The sequence below is a fragment of the Centruroides sculpturatus genome, unplaced genomic scaffold (assembly GCF_000671375.1).
Source record: "Centruroides sculpturatus isolate CEXI.00-Female unplaced genomic scaffold, Cexi_2.0 scaffold252, whole genome shotgun sequence".
Taxonomy (NCBI): Eukaryota; Metazoa; Arthropoda; class Arachnida; order Scorpiones; family Buthidae; genus Centruroides; species Centruroides sculpturatus.
The window spans coordinates 28,745-48,956 of record NW_019384463.1 but is presented as its reverse complement, the minus strand read 5'-3'; the positions used below and the strand labels follow the sequence as shown (position 1 = coordinate 48,956).

Sequence of the window (20,212 nt, the reverse complement as noted above, 5' to 3'; positions counted from 1 at the left end):
AGACTAGAACTGGAAGATGAATGTTACACAGTAGCCTAGAGCATCGGTAGTATGCAAAATTACTGAGGAGGGATCGGCAAAAATGTTCGATCTGAAATGCATATAAATAGAAACGATTAATTTCCCGATGTTTTTATTGAGTAATTCTTGAACTTAGGCGAACATTGGATTTGAAGGACATAATTTATTTGTCCAAAAATTCCTTTTAAGCGGTTAGATAAGTAGATACTATCATATTTTGAAAATAAAAATAAATATTTGAATTAGTAATATAATAACAAGAACATAAAGTAGTAATAGAATATTTTGTATCAGTGGTATAGCAGCATTTTTCGTGAGGGTGAAGATATAAAGCAGTGTTCCTCAAACGGTGTGCCGTCACATGGTGAAAGGTGTGACGTAAACTTTTACATATTCCGTTAATTTCAAGTTTTATTTATATATTTTTATCACGGTTGTTGTTGTTTCTTATGCTTGTATTTCATTCTATACCGCAGCACTGATGAAATAAGATGATTGTTTATTACAAGCCATGCGTTTTTATGTATTCTAAGAAAGTATATGTAAAATAAATTTGCTCACAGATGTTGATGTCTGTTTAATAATAATAATAATAATAATAACTCTTCCGTGGTCACCACCTGGTCGTGGTGGGAGAGCCCAGTAATTTCACTGAACCATAGAGCAATGCAGGCTGGAGCACAAGCTCCTAGTAGGGACACCCATGCCAGTAAGGTCTATGGGGAGAAATGAAGCTAGGAGTGACCACACCCACATTCTGTGGAGATAATTATTATGGTAGTAACCAGATCAAAGTGTGATACCGGCTCGGAAGTNAAATAAATTTGCTCACAGATGTTGATGTCTGTTTAATAATAATAATATTATTATTATTATGTAATGCCACTAACCTATTATTATTAGGTTAGTGGCATTATATAATTCTATTAATAGTACCGGTATACGTTTTTGAGGGAATAACATTTTGGTATGCTGTGTTGAGTCATGGGTGTGCCACAAGTAGAAAAAAGTTGCGGAATACTGATATAAAGCGCCAAGATAGGAACAGTTCCATTTAGAACTATAAAGATTTTATTTTCAAGTTTTATAAATACAGCTTTTTACAGAACAGTAACAACTATCAGGATTTGAACTCGAACTAAATGAAAACGTTACATGAGTTAAAAACAATGAAATTAGTTTTGAGTATTGGATTTAAAATTTTTAATTTTAAAAGGAGGGTCAACCGGTAGGGGGATTCCCCTATCGGTTGACCCTCTGTGATCAATAAATGTCTAATGAACCACACCCCTACGGGCGACCCTTCACAAGATATAGCTCCCCCCAAAATCGGGCCGTGCGAGATCGCGCCGCGCGTCTTTCTGACTGCTCAGTAACAAAAATCTAGTTCACGTGATTGTTAAAATTGGGCATACTTAATGTTATAATTTCCAATCATATTGCTTGGGTACAAATGGTCATTCTGCCATTATAAAAGAAAAGTACATAACTGTAACTCTCATCTTGGAAAAGATGAAGTATCTAGAGTCTCACCAATGGATGATTTATGAAGATCTAATGATAAATTTTCTCTTTCTGAAATGCATCCATATGCACTTTTTCAGAATGCACCCATTCCATACCAACCACTTGATTTCTTCTGATATAGAAGGGGCCTACCAGTGGCAAAGCCAATAAAATCACTAAACACTGGTATTTTGTTGCTGGTTCACGCCTTGCCAATGGGTTTTGCAGATTACCATGTGTTTCATTGCTATAAACAAACCAAACCATATAGAGTGGTGTTTCCCAACCTTTTTTGTGCTATGCTCCACCTAAGCCTTTCTAAAATTCTTATGCTCCCCTAACATATACAGCGGCTATACGGTTCACTTAAACTCTAGACAAGTCCATTTTCGAATTGCTCCCTGTGTTGCGTGGGCCCCACGTTGGGAGATACTAGCTGCCATTCATCACTATATTGCAGTAGAAAGAATGAAGAGACACTGGGTCTATGTTGTGATGCTAGATCTGTATACCTACTCTGTCAACAGTGTCTTAGGGATTACAGGAAAGATGTACTGTACGACCAATCTTCAAAGGAAATTGTGAGGTTCTGAGGGTGATTAAGACCTCATCTTAATACCCTAATTCTAATAACTTTACCAAAGAATATAAATTTTATTGAATTGTTTACAATCTGTCGAATTTGTGAGTAACGCCGAACTTTATTTCAAATAACTGCCAGAGAAAGTTTATACAAACAGTATCCGATTTAAGACAATGAGGATCCTAAAATCAATGAACATTTCCGATTCGGATCGAATTAAATGTAGACGTTTATTTTTTCTCGCAGTCCGAGAAGGGCTCTAATTTCGTCCGGAAACAAATAAGGGACAAATCGAATCGTGAGGTTGTGTCTCCATTACCACCGCTTTGTCAAAATTCTGGTGACTCCCTTACGATAACTCTATCCAGTCAAGGTCTCTTTTGATCACAAATTCATCTATCTTTCGCTTCGATATCCATTATATCAAAATATTTATTTATTGTAATTTAAATGTATGTTAGGTTATGCCCATGCACTTACATCAAAATAGATATTTAAGAGTTGGAAGTGTTGTTATGAAACAGAAATTAGATTTCCTTTTAATAATAAGTGAAGACCATTAAATAAATTTACTTTTAAAATAATAATGAAAATAAACATTATTTACAAACTTTTTAAATATTTGTTATTTATTATGTTGAAGAAGGAAGAAATAAGTTATAAATATATATATAATACAATCAGTTCTTCTAATTAAATAAAATTATTTTATTTTTCAGAATTTTCAATTGAATAGTTTTTTCATCGCATTTCTAATAATACATTTGTACAATCTTCCATGATTTCTATTCTATATGTAAATATATATTTTAAAATAAATTTAAACTTTAGTAGATTTTTGTGGTTACAAATCTACTGAAATACCAAGTTATAGATTTTCTCATAGAAGAAGAATATGAAATTTTAAATTATTCTACAATTCAATAGTACTTTGACAATATTGTTAGTTTCTATATTTAGAATTTCTACTATTTATTGAAATTTTTTCATACTTTTATATATTCTATATTAATTAATAGTTGTAAATGAAAATAAAATATAAAATTAAAGTAGTCAGATATTAAATAATTTAAATTTAAAATAATTATTTATATACATTTAATCATTCAAATGGAATAAATTATCATTAGACATAAAATTTCCTGATGTATAATTATGCATAATTATACTTTTGCAATAAATCTTTGTGTATAATTAATATAGAGATAGAATTATTGCTAATGCTTCTATAAAATATAAAACAGAGAAGTGGCAAATCAATAATATAAATTAATTTAATAAAAATGGATTAATTTATATTAATATTTGACATTTCGCATAAAAATTCAAGATTTTATTTTGGAACAATAATTATAATTTAACATTTTTCACACATGGCATCTTTACTCAATTGTTGAATCCCATTAGCTAATTGTAATATATGGTGCCAACGACAATCTTGTATTTGTACGGCAGCTTCATTTTGCTTTAAAACTAAATCTACTGATTGTTTCATTTCTAGAATTTGTTGTTTCATTTTTTCTATTTCTTCTTCCTTCAATTTCATCTAAAATGAAAATACTTTTTTAAGAGTTATACTTGATTAAATAAATAATTATAAAACTTTTTTAATTATTACAGCAACATTTAAATAAATAATTTACTTTTTATTTTGTTTCAATTTGAATATAGATTTTGTATACGATAGTCATTTTAATGTTGAAATGGAATTATTCATTTTAAAAAATGTATTTATAAATTAAAAAAATAAACTCTTATCTATCTGAATCAATATATTATATTTTAACAAATATTAAGAGAAATAGTCATTAAAACATACTTTAAATATAATATATACTCACTTTTTCTTCTAAAAACAGTATTTTGTCATTCAATAAAATATTATCACGCTGAAAAATTGAATTCTCTTCTAAACATTCTTTTATTTTCCTGGTGTATGAGTCTATTTTATTTTGAAGCTCATTTACTTTTTGCTCTTGTTCTAATTTTTGTAGGTATTCTTCTGAAAGCTTTTAAAATATAACATTAATAAAAAAAATTTACTCCCTCGCTAACGGGCTCGCAAGGTCCGAAGCGGATCCGAGCGAGCCCGAACGAACTAGGTTTGCTTCTTGTCTACAATCAGTCCCCGGTCGGTCCGGCTACGTACACCGGCCGCCGGGGACACTATGCCAGGTTTGCTTCGACTATACAGAGAGAGAACAGCGGCCGTCGAGGTTTCTGATTTGGTCGGCTAACAGATTTCGAGCGACCTGCCGACGAGAAACTGGATTCCCGTCTCTTATTCGGAGCCGCATCGAGACAGAGGCGGTTCACGTAAGCAACAGACCTGTTATAGTAACACGTCGGCCAATTCAAGCCTCCACGGGAAGCCTGGCACGACACTGCTGTGAAAGCGTAAGACACACCGAGGTGTGCGGGGAAAAGAACGCCGGCCCGCAGCATGCGAGGCCAAATGCGTAGTAAGCGGCTAAGCTAACGCCTCGCCGGAGATAAAACGCCGCCTTTCCTTACGTACTCGGCCGCAAATGCATCGGTCCGTGTTTCAAAAAATCGGCACGGNGCCTTCGATTCATCGCAAATAAAAAAAATCTCAAAAACGAATAATTTGGATAGGAAAAATATTCTAAATCGTCGAAAGTTAGGAATATCGAATACTTTCGTCGCCGAATTACGCTTACTCCATTCCCAATACTTTACGCAGTAAGTCTATTTGACATTAATATTTAAATCGGATAGTAATACAGCGTATAAATGAAATATATTAGCGTATTAGTGTATAAATAAAGCTTTTTAGCTTGCCGACCGCCATAGTTTGAACGCTATCGTCCCACGTGATCTTTATGACGACATCGCTAAACGGTCCTCCTATTGGTCTAATTTTTGCCGTGCCGCTTTCCGTCGCGGCAAAAGTTGAAAATTTTCAACTTCGTATTCCGTCGACGTCGACGGCAAAAGTGACGTCATTTTGCCGTTCTGTCGACCGTTTCCGTCGTCCGTTGCCGCATGTGGGTACCAGGCTTTAATCCTCTCCCTCTCCCTCCGCGGGGGAATTTCGATAAATCCCTTCTTAGTGCGCGTACCACTGTGTACCAAATTTAACCTCTAGGTTCAGCGGTTTGCTCTAGGCGATGATGACTCAGTGAGTGAATGAATCAGTCAGTCAAGACAAGCAATTTTATATATTAATTAATTTATCTGAGTAATCTTGTTTGGTAAATAATAAAATTCATTTTTCTGTACTTCAAGTATAAGTAAAACATTTAATTAAAAATTAAAATATTATATGTTTTTAGAACCTAGGTACATAAAGTAGAAACTGTATTAATAAGATTTTTATCTCCTCCAAATCTAAAACAAATCGCATTCAACATCTATAGTAGCAGATAAGATAATACTTTGTAATACATGTATCAATGACACTTCTATTATAATAAAATAATTTGAATAAAACTTCGTTAATATAATTCTAATAAAAATTTGTTTGTAAAAAGTAATGAATGACTTCAATTTAAATTTAATAATTTTAAATGAACGACAATGTGTATTCCTACTTAAATTGGAAGTTTAAATAAATATAGATATAATTTTGAAATTTACTTTTGTTTCGAGATCCTCTTGTTGTTCTTTATTCGTTTCCATTGCTCTTTTTTGCCGTTCTATCAAAGCTTTCTGCTGGATATCGTAAGCTTTTATTTCAGCCAACTCTTTCAATAAATCTTCGTGCAAATCTTCAACTCGAGCTCTTTCGTGTTCTTCCTTATAAAAATGTTTATTATTGAATGAATGGCTAATTATAACTTGAATAATAATAGTTAATTAATAAAGCATACCTTTTCTAGTTTACTTTTAAAATCAATCAATTCAGATTCCAGTTCTAACTGGGCTGAAACTGAATTATCTCTAATTTCAATTAACTTTTCATTTAGCACTTTTTCGTTTTCTAATTCTTGTTCAACTTGCATAAGTTTTAATTGCAATCGTTGAATTTCCTTCTACAATTTTCATAAATAAGATATACAAATGACGATAATTAAATAGAAATCAACATACCTTTAATTTAATTGTGTTATCCGCAATTTTACTATCTGTCTTTTCTGTTTTGAATTTCCCTTTATAAAACTGTTCTTGTTGAATTTTTATATTTTGTTCTAATTCTTCGATCATATCTCTAGTTGTTGACAACTGAATTTAATATTTCATGAACTATTTTATTAGTTTAAATTTAATTTAAATTTAGATTCGATAATACCTCTTCTGTCAATTGTTTAATTGATGCTTCTTTTTCTAATAACTTCTTATTGGTCGCACTTTCACGTATTTTGAAGCTGTTTAAACTCTGTTCTAATTCATCTATAGTATCTTTTAATTGGTTATTTACTTTACGAAGTTCAACAATTTCTCCAATCCATGTTGTTTTTTCACTCATGTGGTTTTCTAAATAAGTAAAGAATATTCTTTATTTAAATAATCATACGTTATACTGAGATAAGAGTATATTTTAGAACATATTTATGATTTATAATTACGAATATCAACCTTCTGCAATCTTCATTTCATTTTTTATCATACTTTTCTCGTTCTTGAGTTTAGTAATTATCAATTGACGACAATCTACTTCATCTTGAAGGCAACGGTTTGTTTTTTCTGTCTCCTGTATTAAAATTATTAAATTCTTTAATAAAAATTTATTTTAAAGCAAAAATTAATTTTAAATCCAACATACCATCAATTTGTCTATCACCTTTTCCATTTCTGTTATTAATCCAGGATGACATTTTCCTGATTCCTTGATATAAGTTTTATTATATTTAAATTAAGGATAATTTATATAAATTGATATTAAAGTTTTTATTAGAATCATTTGCATTGTTTAAATATGTTCAAATTTAATTACAGACCAGTTTAATTAATGTCATACTGTGCTATTTTGAGTATAACTACAAAATAGCTAAATTGAAAAAGATTCATATGGAGCAACAAAGATTAAGGAAGGACAGACAAGTGGTAGTTTATAGGTCTACAATTTGAAAATTGTAGCTCAATAAGAAGACTTTAATCAATTATAAATAAGTCGAGGGTGAAAATATCAAAACAAGAAGTGTTGTTATCTGTGTGTTTTGTGTGGTAAACACACAAAAATTTTAGCCTTCAAATTTCGATTAGATCTACTACAATTTTATTTTGTATGGAAGATACTATTAAAAAAACTATAATTATAGTAATTTTAATTTTCAAAGTTTTAAATAAATTTTTTCAACCTGTTACCGATACATTCTATTCTATTAAATAAATTAAAACTGAATAACAAGGTGAACATTTCATTAATATGTAATTTCAATAACATAAATAATATCATAATACATATATATATATATTATATGCATAATACATATTACAATACATATCATTATAATTATCTAAAATAAATAGTGTTTACTGTATAGCCTTACAAACTCATATATCATCATCATTTATTTTAACGCCTGTTACAGAGTGCTATTTAAACATAAATTAATACAACTTTACAATCAATAACTTCTTTACATATAAATTTTTTCTTTGTATCTAACATATATTTTAGTTTAGGTTCTTGATTAACCGTTTATTTTTTGAAAATTTCCCTCATATAATTATAAAGATTAAAGATAGTATTAACATTCGCTCTGTCCAATATTTTATACATATCTATCTCGTTCGTACAGTTGACTATTTGCTTAATTTCAGAATTTTCAGCATTATCATTTTCATTGTTACATATACTAAAAATGTGTATTTTTTATAATGGTATACCACAATTTGGGCATTTGCATTGTGCATATTCTATGTATTTATTTCCTAACATTATTCCGTTTTGATTAAATCTTAGTTGCATAAAGAATTTTTTAACATTAAATGCAAGATTTGTTAGCATATAATCGTTGATTAATGGATAGTTTAAAGTTATTTTGTACCAATTTCTGTTTATTCTTTTTTGAATGTCTTCGATATCTTGTACGATGGAATATTCCATTACTCTATGTATTAATAACTTACTTATATATAGTCATAATAAAAATTTATAATTATATATTTTAATGCTCTACTAATAATACGGGGTGATTATAATTAAAGTTCCACTTTGAAATGGCCATAAAATGAAAACTACTGGACAGAATGTTATCAAACTTGGTAATAGTGTACATGACGTCGTGGGATTTTATTTCTCGCGAAAAAAAGTTCAAAGACGCACCACCAACGAGAAATGGCGCTGTCTGCAATATTGTTAAAAGAAATAAGGCATGCAGACATCGTTGAAAATGTTTTTAATCGGTTTTAAAACGAAACTGTTTGCGGGGTTACGTAAAATTACAATGGCTTATGGCAGGAAGAAAGTGATGTGCTAAGAGCTACTGTTGAGAACACAGTAATGCGATGGTGGAAGCCACATTGAACATACTCTGTAACGCGTTTTAAAACCGATTAAAAACATTTTCAACGATGTCTGCATGTCTTATTTCGTTTAACAATATTGCAAACAGCGCCATTGGTGGCGAGTTTCTGAACTATGTTTTTCGCGGGAAATAAAATCCCACGACGTCCTGTACACTATTACCAAGTTTGATAACATTCTGTCCAGTAGTTTTCATTTTATGGCCATTTCAAAGTGGAACTTTAATTATAATCATCCTGTATATAAAGTATGAAAATAATATTGAAAAATTCATATTAAGTTAGGAAAATTGTAACAATTTCCTGTAATTAAGATAAGAAAACAAAAAGAATTAATTATTTTAAAAATTATACAGTAAAATAAATATGATAATATTTAAAGGATATAAATATTTCAGTTCAGATTCCAAATAATAGACTTGTTTTTGCAAGTTGTTAATGTACTGAGATTGAAGAGCTAATAAATAGTCGACATTAGGACTACAAGAATATCTAAAAATAAATTTTTAATTTTTAATTTATGACAATGACAAGTAAAAAACAAATAATAATTGTTAGAAGATAACTAAACGATAATTTTTTCATTACAAATTTAAATACTTTTTAATATAATTGTTTATAATATCACTAATTATAATTTTTTTATGTACAGGATGTAACGAAACTCCGTGCCAATATTTTAGAGCTAGATTTCACGGTAAAAATTAAGCTTATAATCTTCTATAAATGTTTCTCAAATTTCATGACCAGCCAAAAAAAATCATATAGAAAATTAATTTTAATCCTCCTGTCAAAAAAGTACAGCTGCTTTTTCACTTCTGTGTTACAAATCCCTACAAACTGAAGCTTCATTTTAAATATTGAATTTTTTAATACGACTAATGAGCTTTACCTACTGTCACGTGAAGTGAATGTCAAGCCTTGTAAACTATGTAAATATCGAAATGTTATTCAAAGTAAATTTACATTGAGCTGCTCTTGCTTTCCAACTTTATTTACTGAAGAGCGAATGGATACTGCAAAATCATAAGGCTTTGTTTAAGCAAGGCCTACTTGGGTAACATTTCCTTATCTCAATTGCTTGACAGGAGTGTAAAAAGTACATTACTTTAAAAGGTAGACAACTCCGGTGCCGATACTTTAACCGGAAATTCGAAAAGTACTCTTTTGGCAGGCCAGATTTTGAAAACGAAACGAAATTTGGAAAACAATCTTTTATAGGATTTTAACTTTATTTTTATCCTAGAATCTATTTCTAAAATATTGGCACGGAGTTTCCTTACATCCTGTATATTAATACAGTTATTATTATATTTTAAATAGATCTATAATACTATTATAACGTGCAGTGATACTAATAGACGTGAGTATAACTTATACTAATTATAACTTATTATAATAGTATAGACGTGAGTATAACTTATTATAATAGTATAGATTATACATACAATTTTTAAAAATAACCTGCATAAGGTATAAATACTATTTAACATGGGCGCCGTCAGGAATTTTTCCAAGTTGAGATACACTTTTTAATAATATATCTGTATGTCGATTATTTGTTTCTAGAGAAATACTTCTTGTTTAAATGCTAGCGACCAAATCCAAATGAATAATCGCCCTAACTTGCCTCCCTGTCGGCGCCCCTGTATAATAGAAGAAAAAAAATGGATTCAGTTATTAGAATCAGACAATAAATATATTTGTATAATGATAAAAAGTAATTTTTTTTAAATTTAGTGTTATTATGTATAAATTATATAAGTTTATATTATATTATTATGCTGCTACGTATAACCAGTAAGCATTAAAGTAGGTTTGTGTATATTAAACATTAATTAGCTTTAAGTATCGAGTAATAATTGATGTCTAGTATTATAATTAAGAGAATACTAAAGAATAACCTTTGCCGTCCTTCCAAGAAGACTAAATAAAGGTATGAAATTACAGTAATAAAATATTCATTTAACTATTTTTTACCTGCATTTTATTCATTTGTTCTTAACGTTAGATTGAAAATGCATTACGCTATAGACTGATTATTCATAGTATATCGTGAGGCATTGATTAAACAATATAAATTAGAAAACAGTAAACTAATGTCTAGTTTATGTCAGTTTATTTATAAACTGTAATTTACTTACTGCGGTTCATTATTCTTTTCAGAAATATTCTTTACAGGCAAATTCGGATATTTTCCAGACATTAACAATTAACTATTAATAAAATATTTATTTCCATTAAGTCAATATTATATTATATAAATTATTTTATATATATATAATACATCAATACTGTAAATTATATAATTATCCTATATGTCAGTATTGTATAAATGTAAAATATTATTTATATATTATACTATAAATTAATAATTGAAATTATCAACTTAATTGTAAAAAATACACAAAAATACCTGGATTTTTGGAGTTTAATAAAATGAATTTTCAGCTAAATGTTTCTATCTCTGTTGTCAAGGTAACAGCGTAATATATGGAACAAACGGAAACAGACCTCCCAATCAATTGCTAAATACTTAGATTTGACGTGAAATTCTTAATTATTACTTTGAGAGAGACCAGGAAATAAAATAATATACAATTTTTAAACATTTGTGTTGATATTTATATCGAAAAAAATTATTATTAGTGATACAAATTAAAAAGAAAACACGTTTTTATATCTTTAATAAACAGTTAGGAACTTATAATTTAAGTAATTCATAAACATGTTCCTAATTTGATACTCTAATATCCGAAATAGATATACATATAGGTCTGTATATACACAAGCCCGGTTTTTTTCGATTAGCGGATTACATTGGGCTATACGTGAATAGTCCCGGGTCATGTTTATCGCGAAGTGTCAAGGAGACCGAATCGGGAGAAGAGTGCGGTGTCTGTATTTCATGGAAATCTACATTCTTTAATTTTATGTTTATTTATTTAGTTTTTAATTCTTTGGGCAATAAGAGTGTCTTTTTCCATATCTATTGTGAGTTCAGTCAAGTCCATAATGCAGGTGGTGCGGTGAGGGATGGGACACATCACTCTATATATAATTATGATCGTCCATAAAAAATTCCTTGAAAATTGCTCGCGCGGATTCGATTCCCGATATTGCAGAGCAGTACGCTAACCCTTTAACCATCCCAACAATCTCGCCGTCTATACAGAAAAGTCGCATCGTTTCGAATGAAATGATATCAATATGAGCAGTTTTTCACTTAATAAGATTTATTTGTGTATTGCGTAAAAAAATTTAGATGTCAAAATACGTTTACATGACAAATTTTGTTATATGTTTATATAATAATATGAAAATGATTTCATGTGTAAATGATTCCATTCCATTTCTTCAGTGAATAAATCAATTTTAAATTATTTTCTCGAAACCAAAAATTATAGTAAAGTGATCATTTCTGAAATTTACATTTTCTTTTGTTGAGAACTGCCTTCACCTCCCGGTTTCCAATCAACAGGACACAACTCGCCATATTTATCGTTATGTTGAAATGCCTGGACCATTCTCAATGTTTCGTCTACCGATCTTCCGATAGCAGTGTCATTGGTGGTGGAATGTTTCACTTTGCCTTTATTATCGATAATGAACAGACTTCTCGATGCGACTCCTTCGTCCTCGTTCAACACCTTAAAGGCTCTAGAGATCTCAAAACTTTTATCGGCCAACAGCGGAAAACATATTCTTCCCAATCCACCTTTCTCCTTTTCGGTGTTTATCCAGGCTCGATGACAGAAACGATTATCGGTGGAACAGGCCAATACTTCGCAATTGAATTGCCTGAATTCGCATATTCTTTCGCTGAAGGCCATTAATTCTGTTGAACAAACGCACGAAAAGTCCAAAGGATAGAAAATAAGAATCAGATATTTTCCTCTGTAATCAGATAATTTGATTTCCTTAAATTCTTCGTTAATTACGGCAATTCCCAAAAACTCTGGAGCCTGCTGGTTGGGTAGAAGATACTCGATTCTATTCGAGCAATCGTCTTTGGCAATGTTAGTTTGAAATTTTGATTTTCTATTCATCTTAATTCATTAAATTTTTTAGCGAAACTAATCTATTGTTAATTCACAAGCAACGATAAAACAATTAGAATCGTAAACTTTATTAAAAACAATTAAAACTGAGGACCAGTAAAATGAAATCTTTTATTTAAATTTTAATCAATATATAAATTTAAAAGTATTTTTTACAGGCCAAAATACTGGAGCCAATCCAGTTCATTTTCGAAAGTTTCAATATTAATAATTTTTTCTTGCAAAAATTTATACATTTTAAACCCGATTTAAGAGTACTCGATATGCTGGAATACAATGCTTGAGTCTTTATCTCTTTTTCTCGTTTATGAGACTAAATACTAGTTACAACTCCTCCGTAGAGAATAGTTTTAAACTAAACCACTTTCTTTAACAGCTTACACTCACTAAACTAGTATTTAGATTCCATTTCTACAACGTTCGTTACTAAAGTGTTGATATGCAAAAGAAATTTGATTTTAAAAGAGAAAACGAAAGACGTACAGTACGCTAAAATAAATCTAGGCACTTCCAAAGTCGAGAGCAAAGATCCAAAAGCATTTAACGCAGTGACAGTAGCGGAATTCGAAACCACGACTCCGAAAAGACTGGTCAGCGCCTTAGACCGTCGGCCACCCCTACCGGCCGCTGCAATCGTTGCGACTTTCATTCGGATAAATTCCACACACTAGATACGGGTGAATACGGATACGATCGTTTTGTTTTCAATGAAAACCTTCGTCGTTTCTTGCTTTGGCTTCACGCTAGATTTTACACATGACTACGACGACTTTCCGCGTGAAAATTCAAGCGGTCTTTCACTAAAACTTTCTTTCGCATTCTCCCAATCCTAATCTGCGTTTCGATTGCCTTTGTGCGCGTTATTCACGATCCAATACCGGACAGTACACGTAGTCACACAAGACCAGACATAACTTTCAGTTTGGCTATGTATTCGTTGAAAAATCGAATTACGAATTTGACGACTTAAAGAATAACAATTTCCGAAGAAAAAACGATGGATGGGGCGTTTCTGGTGGAAACCACGTTTCTTTTTCGGGCGGTGTTTGCGAACGCAATCGACCTCGACCTCGACTATTACAAATATTAATTTAGTGCAGAACGACGTCGAGGCCATATAGTCGCAAGGAATTAATTACTCGTAGTCAATTTCTGTGGCAAACGCTTGGCGACTACACGAGGACTTAGCTGTCCCATATCTTTTGGAAAAGTCAGTCAGCATACCAAGCACAGTTAAGAGTTTGGTAAAAATGCAAGCAGTCGGTAGGGTGCCGAGCGGTCTAAGGCGCTAGTTTAAGGTACCACTCTCTTCGGAGGTGTGGGTTCGAATCCCACCCCTGCCAGTTTATGCGTTTTTTACGTCTAGTTTTTCGTTCATGTATGCAAAACGATGACATTGCTACGTTTGCACAATGCGTTTATTGCAATCATACTCGTGTCGACGCTACATCCGATTTGCGCTTAGAAATCTAAGGTTATCGGAAAGCGAATGCGAATTTTGCACGTTACGGTAAAAAAAAACTGAAATAACAGAATCGTTTGCGGATAAACTGTTCCTGCGCGCTTTGCATCAGCGTTTGTTCAACATGATCGTAAAAGAGCATAAAAATTCTTATTACAAATGAGGTGGAAGAATGCGCAAAATGCGTGTTGACAGGTGTGGGTTTCGTATCCACTCCTCCGAAGAGACTGTTGCCAGAGTCGGTAGATTAACTGGTCTTTCGACTTCCTATCTTCGCTCGTTGCTAGAATCAACTAGAGACAAATGTTACCACCAGGGGCACTGCAATCACTACAAGACCGCTAGATCGAATCCCTGTGAGGTCGAATGTTTTCTTTTTATTGAAAGATATATAACCTTCGAGTTCGATTTCATAATTTTTTATATGCATTTTATTATAAGAATGTCACGATTTTAATAAAGTATTTATTTTTAATATTACCGATATGTCATCGAAAAGAAAACGTGTTGTATTATCATTAAAAGACAAATTAAAGTATATGTTTCGATTATCCGGATTTTTCCTTATCCGGACTACCTTCATCCCCAATTAGTCCGGATAATCGAGGTTCTACTGTACCTTGAATTGAGTTGAAAATTTTAAAAAGTGAACTTAGATCAAACTTCTAACTTAAAAAAAGGTAATTTTCGTTTTTTAAATAAAACATAACAAAAAATATTATTGTAAATTTTTATAAGAGTTTAAAAAGCAAAGATGGTCAATCACTCGATCTAATTCTTATTTTAGTAAAGTCCCGCTACCAAGAATGCCCTTTCCGATTCAATTGATGTGAGTGGAATCGTGTTTAATTAATGCATTTAAGAGAAGACAGATATCGTGTTTTTTTCACCTGTAGCCTGAAAGATTTCTAGTTCGTTTTCGAGAATACCTTCGAGATTGCCTTCTTTTGCTCTCTAGTATTCTTGATTTGTCTATCTCGGCTGCTTTAATAGCAGCATCCAGCTTATAGCACGATAATTCGGTAATTCGTTTGGCTTTAATAATCAGGTTTATGAAGAAAAACTTCATACTTACAGACTTTGCACTCGTTTGTATCCTTGCCCAATTTGCACAACCTGGCATAATGCAGTTATCGAAGCTACTGAGCATGGTTAGAAATTAAGACGGCATAAGCACAATTATTCCAGATATTACAGGTTCTGACAAGTAAAGAATTTTCAGAGTCCTGCCACAAATAGGATAACATTGATTATTGACCATTTGTGACATGCCATAACGAACAAAAATTTAAAAAACTAGTAAGTAGGTTTAAAATGAATACAAATGTATTCTAACAGTTTATGAGTTAATTATACTTTCTATTTGCAAAATTTCCTCAATCCTAACACAAGAGAAAAAGTGAATTTTTAAGAAATTTGCGGGATTTCCCGGGTTAAAAAAACAACCTGGATTCNGGCCCCAAGAAGACCTTTCACCATACCCATCGCGGATTTGGTCGGATCGACAATGGAAGACCAATCCGGAATGGACCGCCCAAGAAATCTTCCTGGGATTATGACTGCTCAGATTAATCCCGAGTACCCAAGAGCGGTAAGCTGATGCCTTAATCGCCCGGCCATCCAACCGTCAATAAATTGAATTTGAACTACATTTACTAACCGATCCGAATTCGAACTTGGATCCTCAGGAGACGATAGATAATTTCTCTATGATTAATATTATTTACGCAATAATTTATTTCTTTACCAGTAGATTTAAGCTATTAGAAATGCTTAAATTATCACTTCTGATTTTTTTTTTTGTTTGTTTGGTTATGGCAACGCAACACTTGGACGATCTGCCTAGGAAGGGTGCCTTCCGTGTCTTCCGTGTCTTTTTAAGGAAAAATGGCCCTATTTAGGCATAACAGACTTGGAGAAACCCGGAAAACTCCACGTGGCCAGCCCGTCCGACCGAGGCGCGATCCCACGACCGAATTCCCAGTGTTCAGGGAACGAAAACTGCTTGGCCACTGTGGCCCTTTTTGATTTTTATTCTTCTATTTTAAGATGAGCACGCGACTATTTAAAACAAAGTAGTTTAATTAAAAGTTTATTTGATCAAATATATTTCGAGTAGCGACTACTAACAGTAATTAAAATTTATTGTNTTTTATTCTTCTATTTTAAGATGAACACGCGACTATTTAAAACAAAGTAGTTTAATTAAAAGTTTATTTGATCAAATATATTTCGAGTAGCGACTACTAACAGTAATTAAAATTTATTGTTTAATTAAAACCTAACGAAGTATTTATTTACTTAGGAAAATACAGCAAGGATTTGCATAACCTTCCCGGCTATCGGATGGCTTTATTTTACAAATAACTTTTACATTATTAATCATACTATTAATTAGAGTTTCCCATTTCCCGGTCTTTTGCTTATCCCGGAATTCCGGGATAAAAGTGAACTGTTTCCCCGGGATCCCGGAATAGAATTATTTTTAAAATATACAAAATATCTTGAAATCAAATGATATACCGGTAATTATTTTTCATTTTTTAGAATACAGTAATTTAATACGTCCTGCAACCTCCAAAATCATATTAATAATGCTGTGTAAGATATACAGTAGAACCTCGATTATCCGGACTAATTGGGGATGAAGGTAGTCCGGATAAGGAAAAATCCGNATGGAGTTACATATTCAAAAAATACTGGCCTCTCCCGATAGTAGATTGTTACCCATCATACCATAAAGCATATAAGTGCAGAGTTATCTCCTAGGCCAAGGATGACAAACCTTTTTGAGTCTACATGCCATATAACAAGCAATTATTTTTCAAAATGTTACGTGCCAAAGTTTTAGATCTCGATAATTTTTTAAATAAATATAATGAATATGTTTTAATTAGAATTAATGTAAGCTGATTGAGAAAAGTATGATGATATATTGGACTGGATATAAAATCATAATGAAAAACAGAAATTTAGAAGTAAAAAGTAAATGAAATCGTACATTTTACGTGCCAAATAATTTCTCCCGATGTGCCACTTTAGGCACGCGTGCAGTGTATTCGTCATCCCTGTCGTAGGCTAAAAGGTGCGTCATTAAGCTCAATCAAACTTTGTCTCCGTAAAACTTTTTTTTTATACTCTTTCCGCCCTGTGGGCACTGGGAAGTCCTCTTATAGCAGGCCCATTATGGGTTCGGCCAGGCCCACAATGGTGCGACCGGGTGGTGAGGGACGGGGCCCGACATATCCGAACGGACCACCCCCCAGAAAATTTCCTGGGGTTTCCTTGAACCGACTGGATTCGCTCCCGGGTCCACCAGAGCGGTAGGTTGCCACCTTGACCACTCGGCCATCCGACCGTCTCTCCGTAATACTATCATACATTATACTGGTTTTTTCGGCAATAATTATAACAACTTTTTCGTACTGCGGAAGAAAAAACTGCAAGATAAATGTATTTAACAACATAAGGCTAAATTCGCAGTATGCCTATTTAATAAGTATCAATAAAACAAATGCATTAAGATATTAGATCTATAAAANATGGGTACCCTACTTTGACACACTGTTTAATTTAGCAACATCACAGCTCACAATGCACATCCACTGTGCATGCAAGGACCAGCACTGATCCGGATGATCAAACACAGGTCCTGATCACGTTTAACCTGTATATTAAAGCGGTGTACATGGAGATCACCAATTCTTCAATTATTTTTATGCATTTTTTAAAAAAGTTATTCTTTGTCAAAAAATTGAAATAATTCATATATGTGCAATTAATTTATATAAACATAATTTTAAAAATGTGTTGAACACAACACTCATACTTTAATAATAATACTTATTTCATCCATATACATCATTACATCAATTCCTATTCACTCCAAACAATTCACATTATAAATTATGAAATATACTTAATTTGTATTTTATATATATGTATATTGACGTTAAATTCCAAAAACTAATTTACTTTAACTCTCCCTTGTTTTCAAAATGGGACGACAGTTTGTTTATTATATTAATTTTTGTTAAAACTTACTTCTCTTTTTGACATTTCTTTCATACTTATTGTTTATATATACTTACAGTTTAATAAAGTTTCAAATTGATATTTTCAATTNTATACTGGTTTTTTCGGCAATAATTATAACAACTTTTTCGTACTGCGGAAGAAAAAACTGCAAGATAAATGTATTTAACAACATAAGGCTAAATTCGCAGTATGCCTATTTAATAAGTATCAATAAAACAAATGCATTAAGATATTAGATCTATAAAAACCACTGTATTTTTTACATTTTTGGGCCCGGAGTGTCAAAACGTCAAGAAATGGGAAAAAAAATCAATGAGGAGAGATGAAAATTTGACCGATCACACACTTTTCCTATGTTAATATTCTATAATGCTGGAAAAGTAAAATTTGTGTTTCTTTTGAAGCAATAAAAATAATTAATTAATATGTTATTTTAGTTTTAGTATTTCATATTATCAATATCTTTCAGAAATTATGGTTTTCAGATTATAAACAGGTTTTAATTATTTCTATTTAAGTATTTTCCGATTTAGTTACTTCGTTTTTATGAAGACCTACATTAGTAACTGTTTTCACTAATCAAAAGCGGCCCACCAGTGGCCAAGAGGTCTTCTTCCTGAACACTGGGAGTTTGGTCGTGGGTTCACGCGTGGAGTTTTCTGGGTTTTCTCCGCGTATGTAACACCTAAATAGGGGCCGGTTTTCCTTAAAAAGACCTCCCGAAAGACTTCCCCCAAGGCAGATCGTCCAAGTGTTGCGTTGCCAGAAACAAACGCTAATCAAAAGAGATCCGAAAATTTTTGCTTTTACGGAAAAAGGCGAAAAGCAAAATTAGCGTTTGTCTTTTATTTTGTAGCGAGACGTTTTAAGCCGAATTCACACGTACCGGCGGTGCATACCTGGCATGTTTACCAGTACGACTTTAAGAGGCAGTGTGCATCCTTAGCAGAGAGAAGCAACTTCAAGCTCTTTCCTCGGTACTACGTTCGGCCTCTCAGCATTAATTAAGCGTCATAGCTTTGAACCGTGTCTGCAAGCATCTGTGCTTTATCTATTTATTATGCTCATCCATTAGAGAAATGTTTCCTAAAATGCAGAGTCCTTAGGACACATTTGATTTGGTAGGTTAAATTTTTGATTGGAAATGCTGAAAAAATTTTCCCATATAAATTTATGATAATTGGTTCTTCGCTTTAGCCATTTCGTAGGGACGCTCTACTTTCGGATAGCAGAGAACTTCTGTATCTTTATTACAATGTTATCACACATATTGAAGTTCAAGATTTAGCCTATTAAAAATTATTTAAATTTAAAATTCGATATCAAAAAATTAATAATAATTTTTCAAACTTTGAAAGCATCTTTCATTGAACTTTTTTCAACATAAACTAGAAAATATGTTATTCAAATATAAACCTACCTGATGACGTGGTCGTCCAACTATTGAAGGAAAAACAGCTCGGGGAGCATCATCACCCGCGAATCCAGCTTTACATATTCCAGAACCATTGTCTACGACAACAGCTACAACTTCGTCTTCACACATAATTTACTCGAATAGATACTTAGAGGTGTTTATTATTCAGTATCGTTCAGCTTTATGAAATAAACAATCGTGAATATATTTCAGAAAACCCGAATAAATTAAAAATCCATCAATATAAAAACAAATACAATATTAATGTTAGAATTCATAAACATTGTACCATAAATACTTAAGACGGCAGCCTGCCGCTCTGGTGGGGGGACCGGAACCGAATCCGAACAAATCGAAAACCCCGGGAATTTTTCCAGAGTGATCTGTTCAAATATGTCAAGCCCCGTTTTATTGAGGCTTTGGTCCAACCCGTAATGGGCTTACTATAAAAGAAGCCCACAGGACGGAAAGAGCAAAACAAAAAATCATTTCAGCTTAATAATTTCGAATTTTGTTCCAAAAATAATCATAACTCAATAAAAAAAATTATGTAACAACAACTAAGCCTAAATTGTCACTGCAGCACTCACTCGAATTTAGGCTTAATTGAAAGGCCTTTCAATTAAGCCTAAATTCATTAAATAATGAATAAATTTCATTATTTAATGAATTAATTAAATCATTAATTATAA

At 32.0% G+C, this 20,212-nt stretch overlaps 2 protein-coding genes and 1 long non-coding RNA gene across 4 annotated transcripts; all 3 read right to left on the bottom strand.

Annotated features, from left to right (window-relative positions):
- Window positions 1–1,636: 1,636 nt before the first annotated feature.
- Window positions 1,637–20,110, bottom strand: LOC111620954. Its single transcript, XR_002755984.1, has 3 exons — window positions 19,520–20,110; window positions 18,106–18,108; window positions 1,637–1,649 (listed from the first exon to the last, which is right to left on the bottom strand). It is a non-coding gene; the product is annotated as an uncharacterized LOC111620954 (long non-coding RNA).
- Window positions 3,258–11,019, bottom strand: LOC111620950 (chromosome partition protein Smc-like). Of its 2 annotated transcripts, XM_023362975.1 has the most exons (12): window positions 10,959–11,006; window positions 10,687–10,758; window positions 9,991–10,188; window positions 8,930–9,034; window positions 6,837–6,915; window positions 6,650–6,764; window positions 6,363–6,547; window positions 6,164–6,295; window positions 5,944–6,105; window positions 5,711–5,869; window positions 3,952–4,119; window positions 3,258–3,656 (listed from the first exon to the last, which is right to left on the bottom strand). In XM_023362975.1, the coding sequence occupies exons 5-12, from the start codon at window positions 6,861–6,863 to the stop codon at window positions 3,468–3,470; spliced, it is 1,137 nt and encodes a 378-aa protein (XP_023218743.1). In that variant the 5' UTR covers window positions 6,864–6,915; window positions 8,930–9,034; window positions 9,991–10,188; window positions 10,687–10,758; window positions 10,959–11,006; the 3' UTR covers window positions 3,258–3,467. The 2 variants fall into 2 exon arrangements, with proteins under 2 accessions (XP_023218743.1, XP_023218742.1); XM_023362974.1 differs by lacking the exon at window positions 9,991–10,188 and having other exon boundaries at window positions 10,959–11,019.
- On the bottom strand, window positions 11,771–12,661 carry LOC111620953 (peroxiredoxin 1-like). Its single transcript, XM_023362977.1, has one exon. It carries the CDS (start codon window positions 12,589–12,591, stop codon window positions 11,971–11,973), a length of 621 nt encoding a protein of 206 aa, XP_023218745.1. The 5' UTR covers window positions 12,592–12,661; the 3' UTR covers window positions 11,771–11,970.
- Window positions 20,111–20,212: the final 102 nt, after the last annotated feature.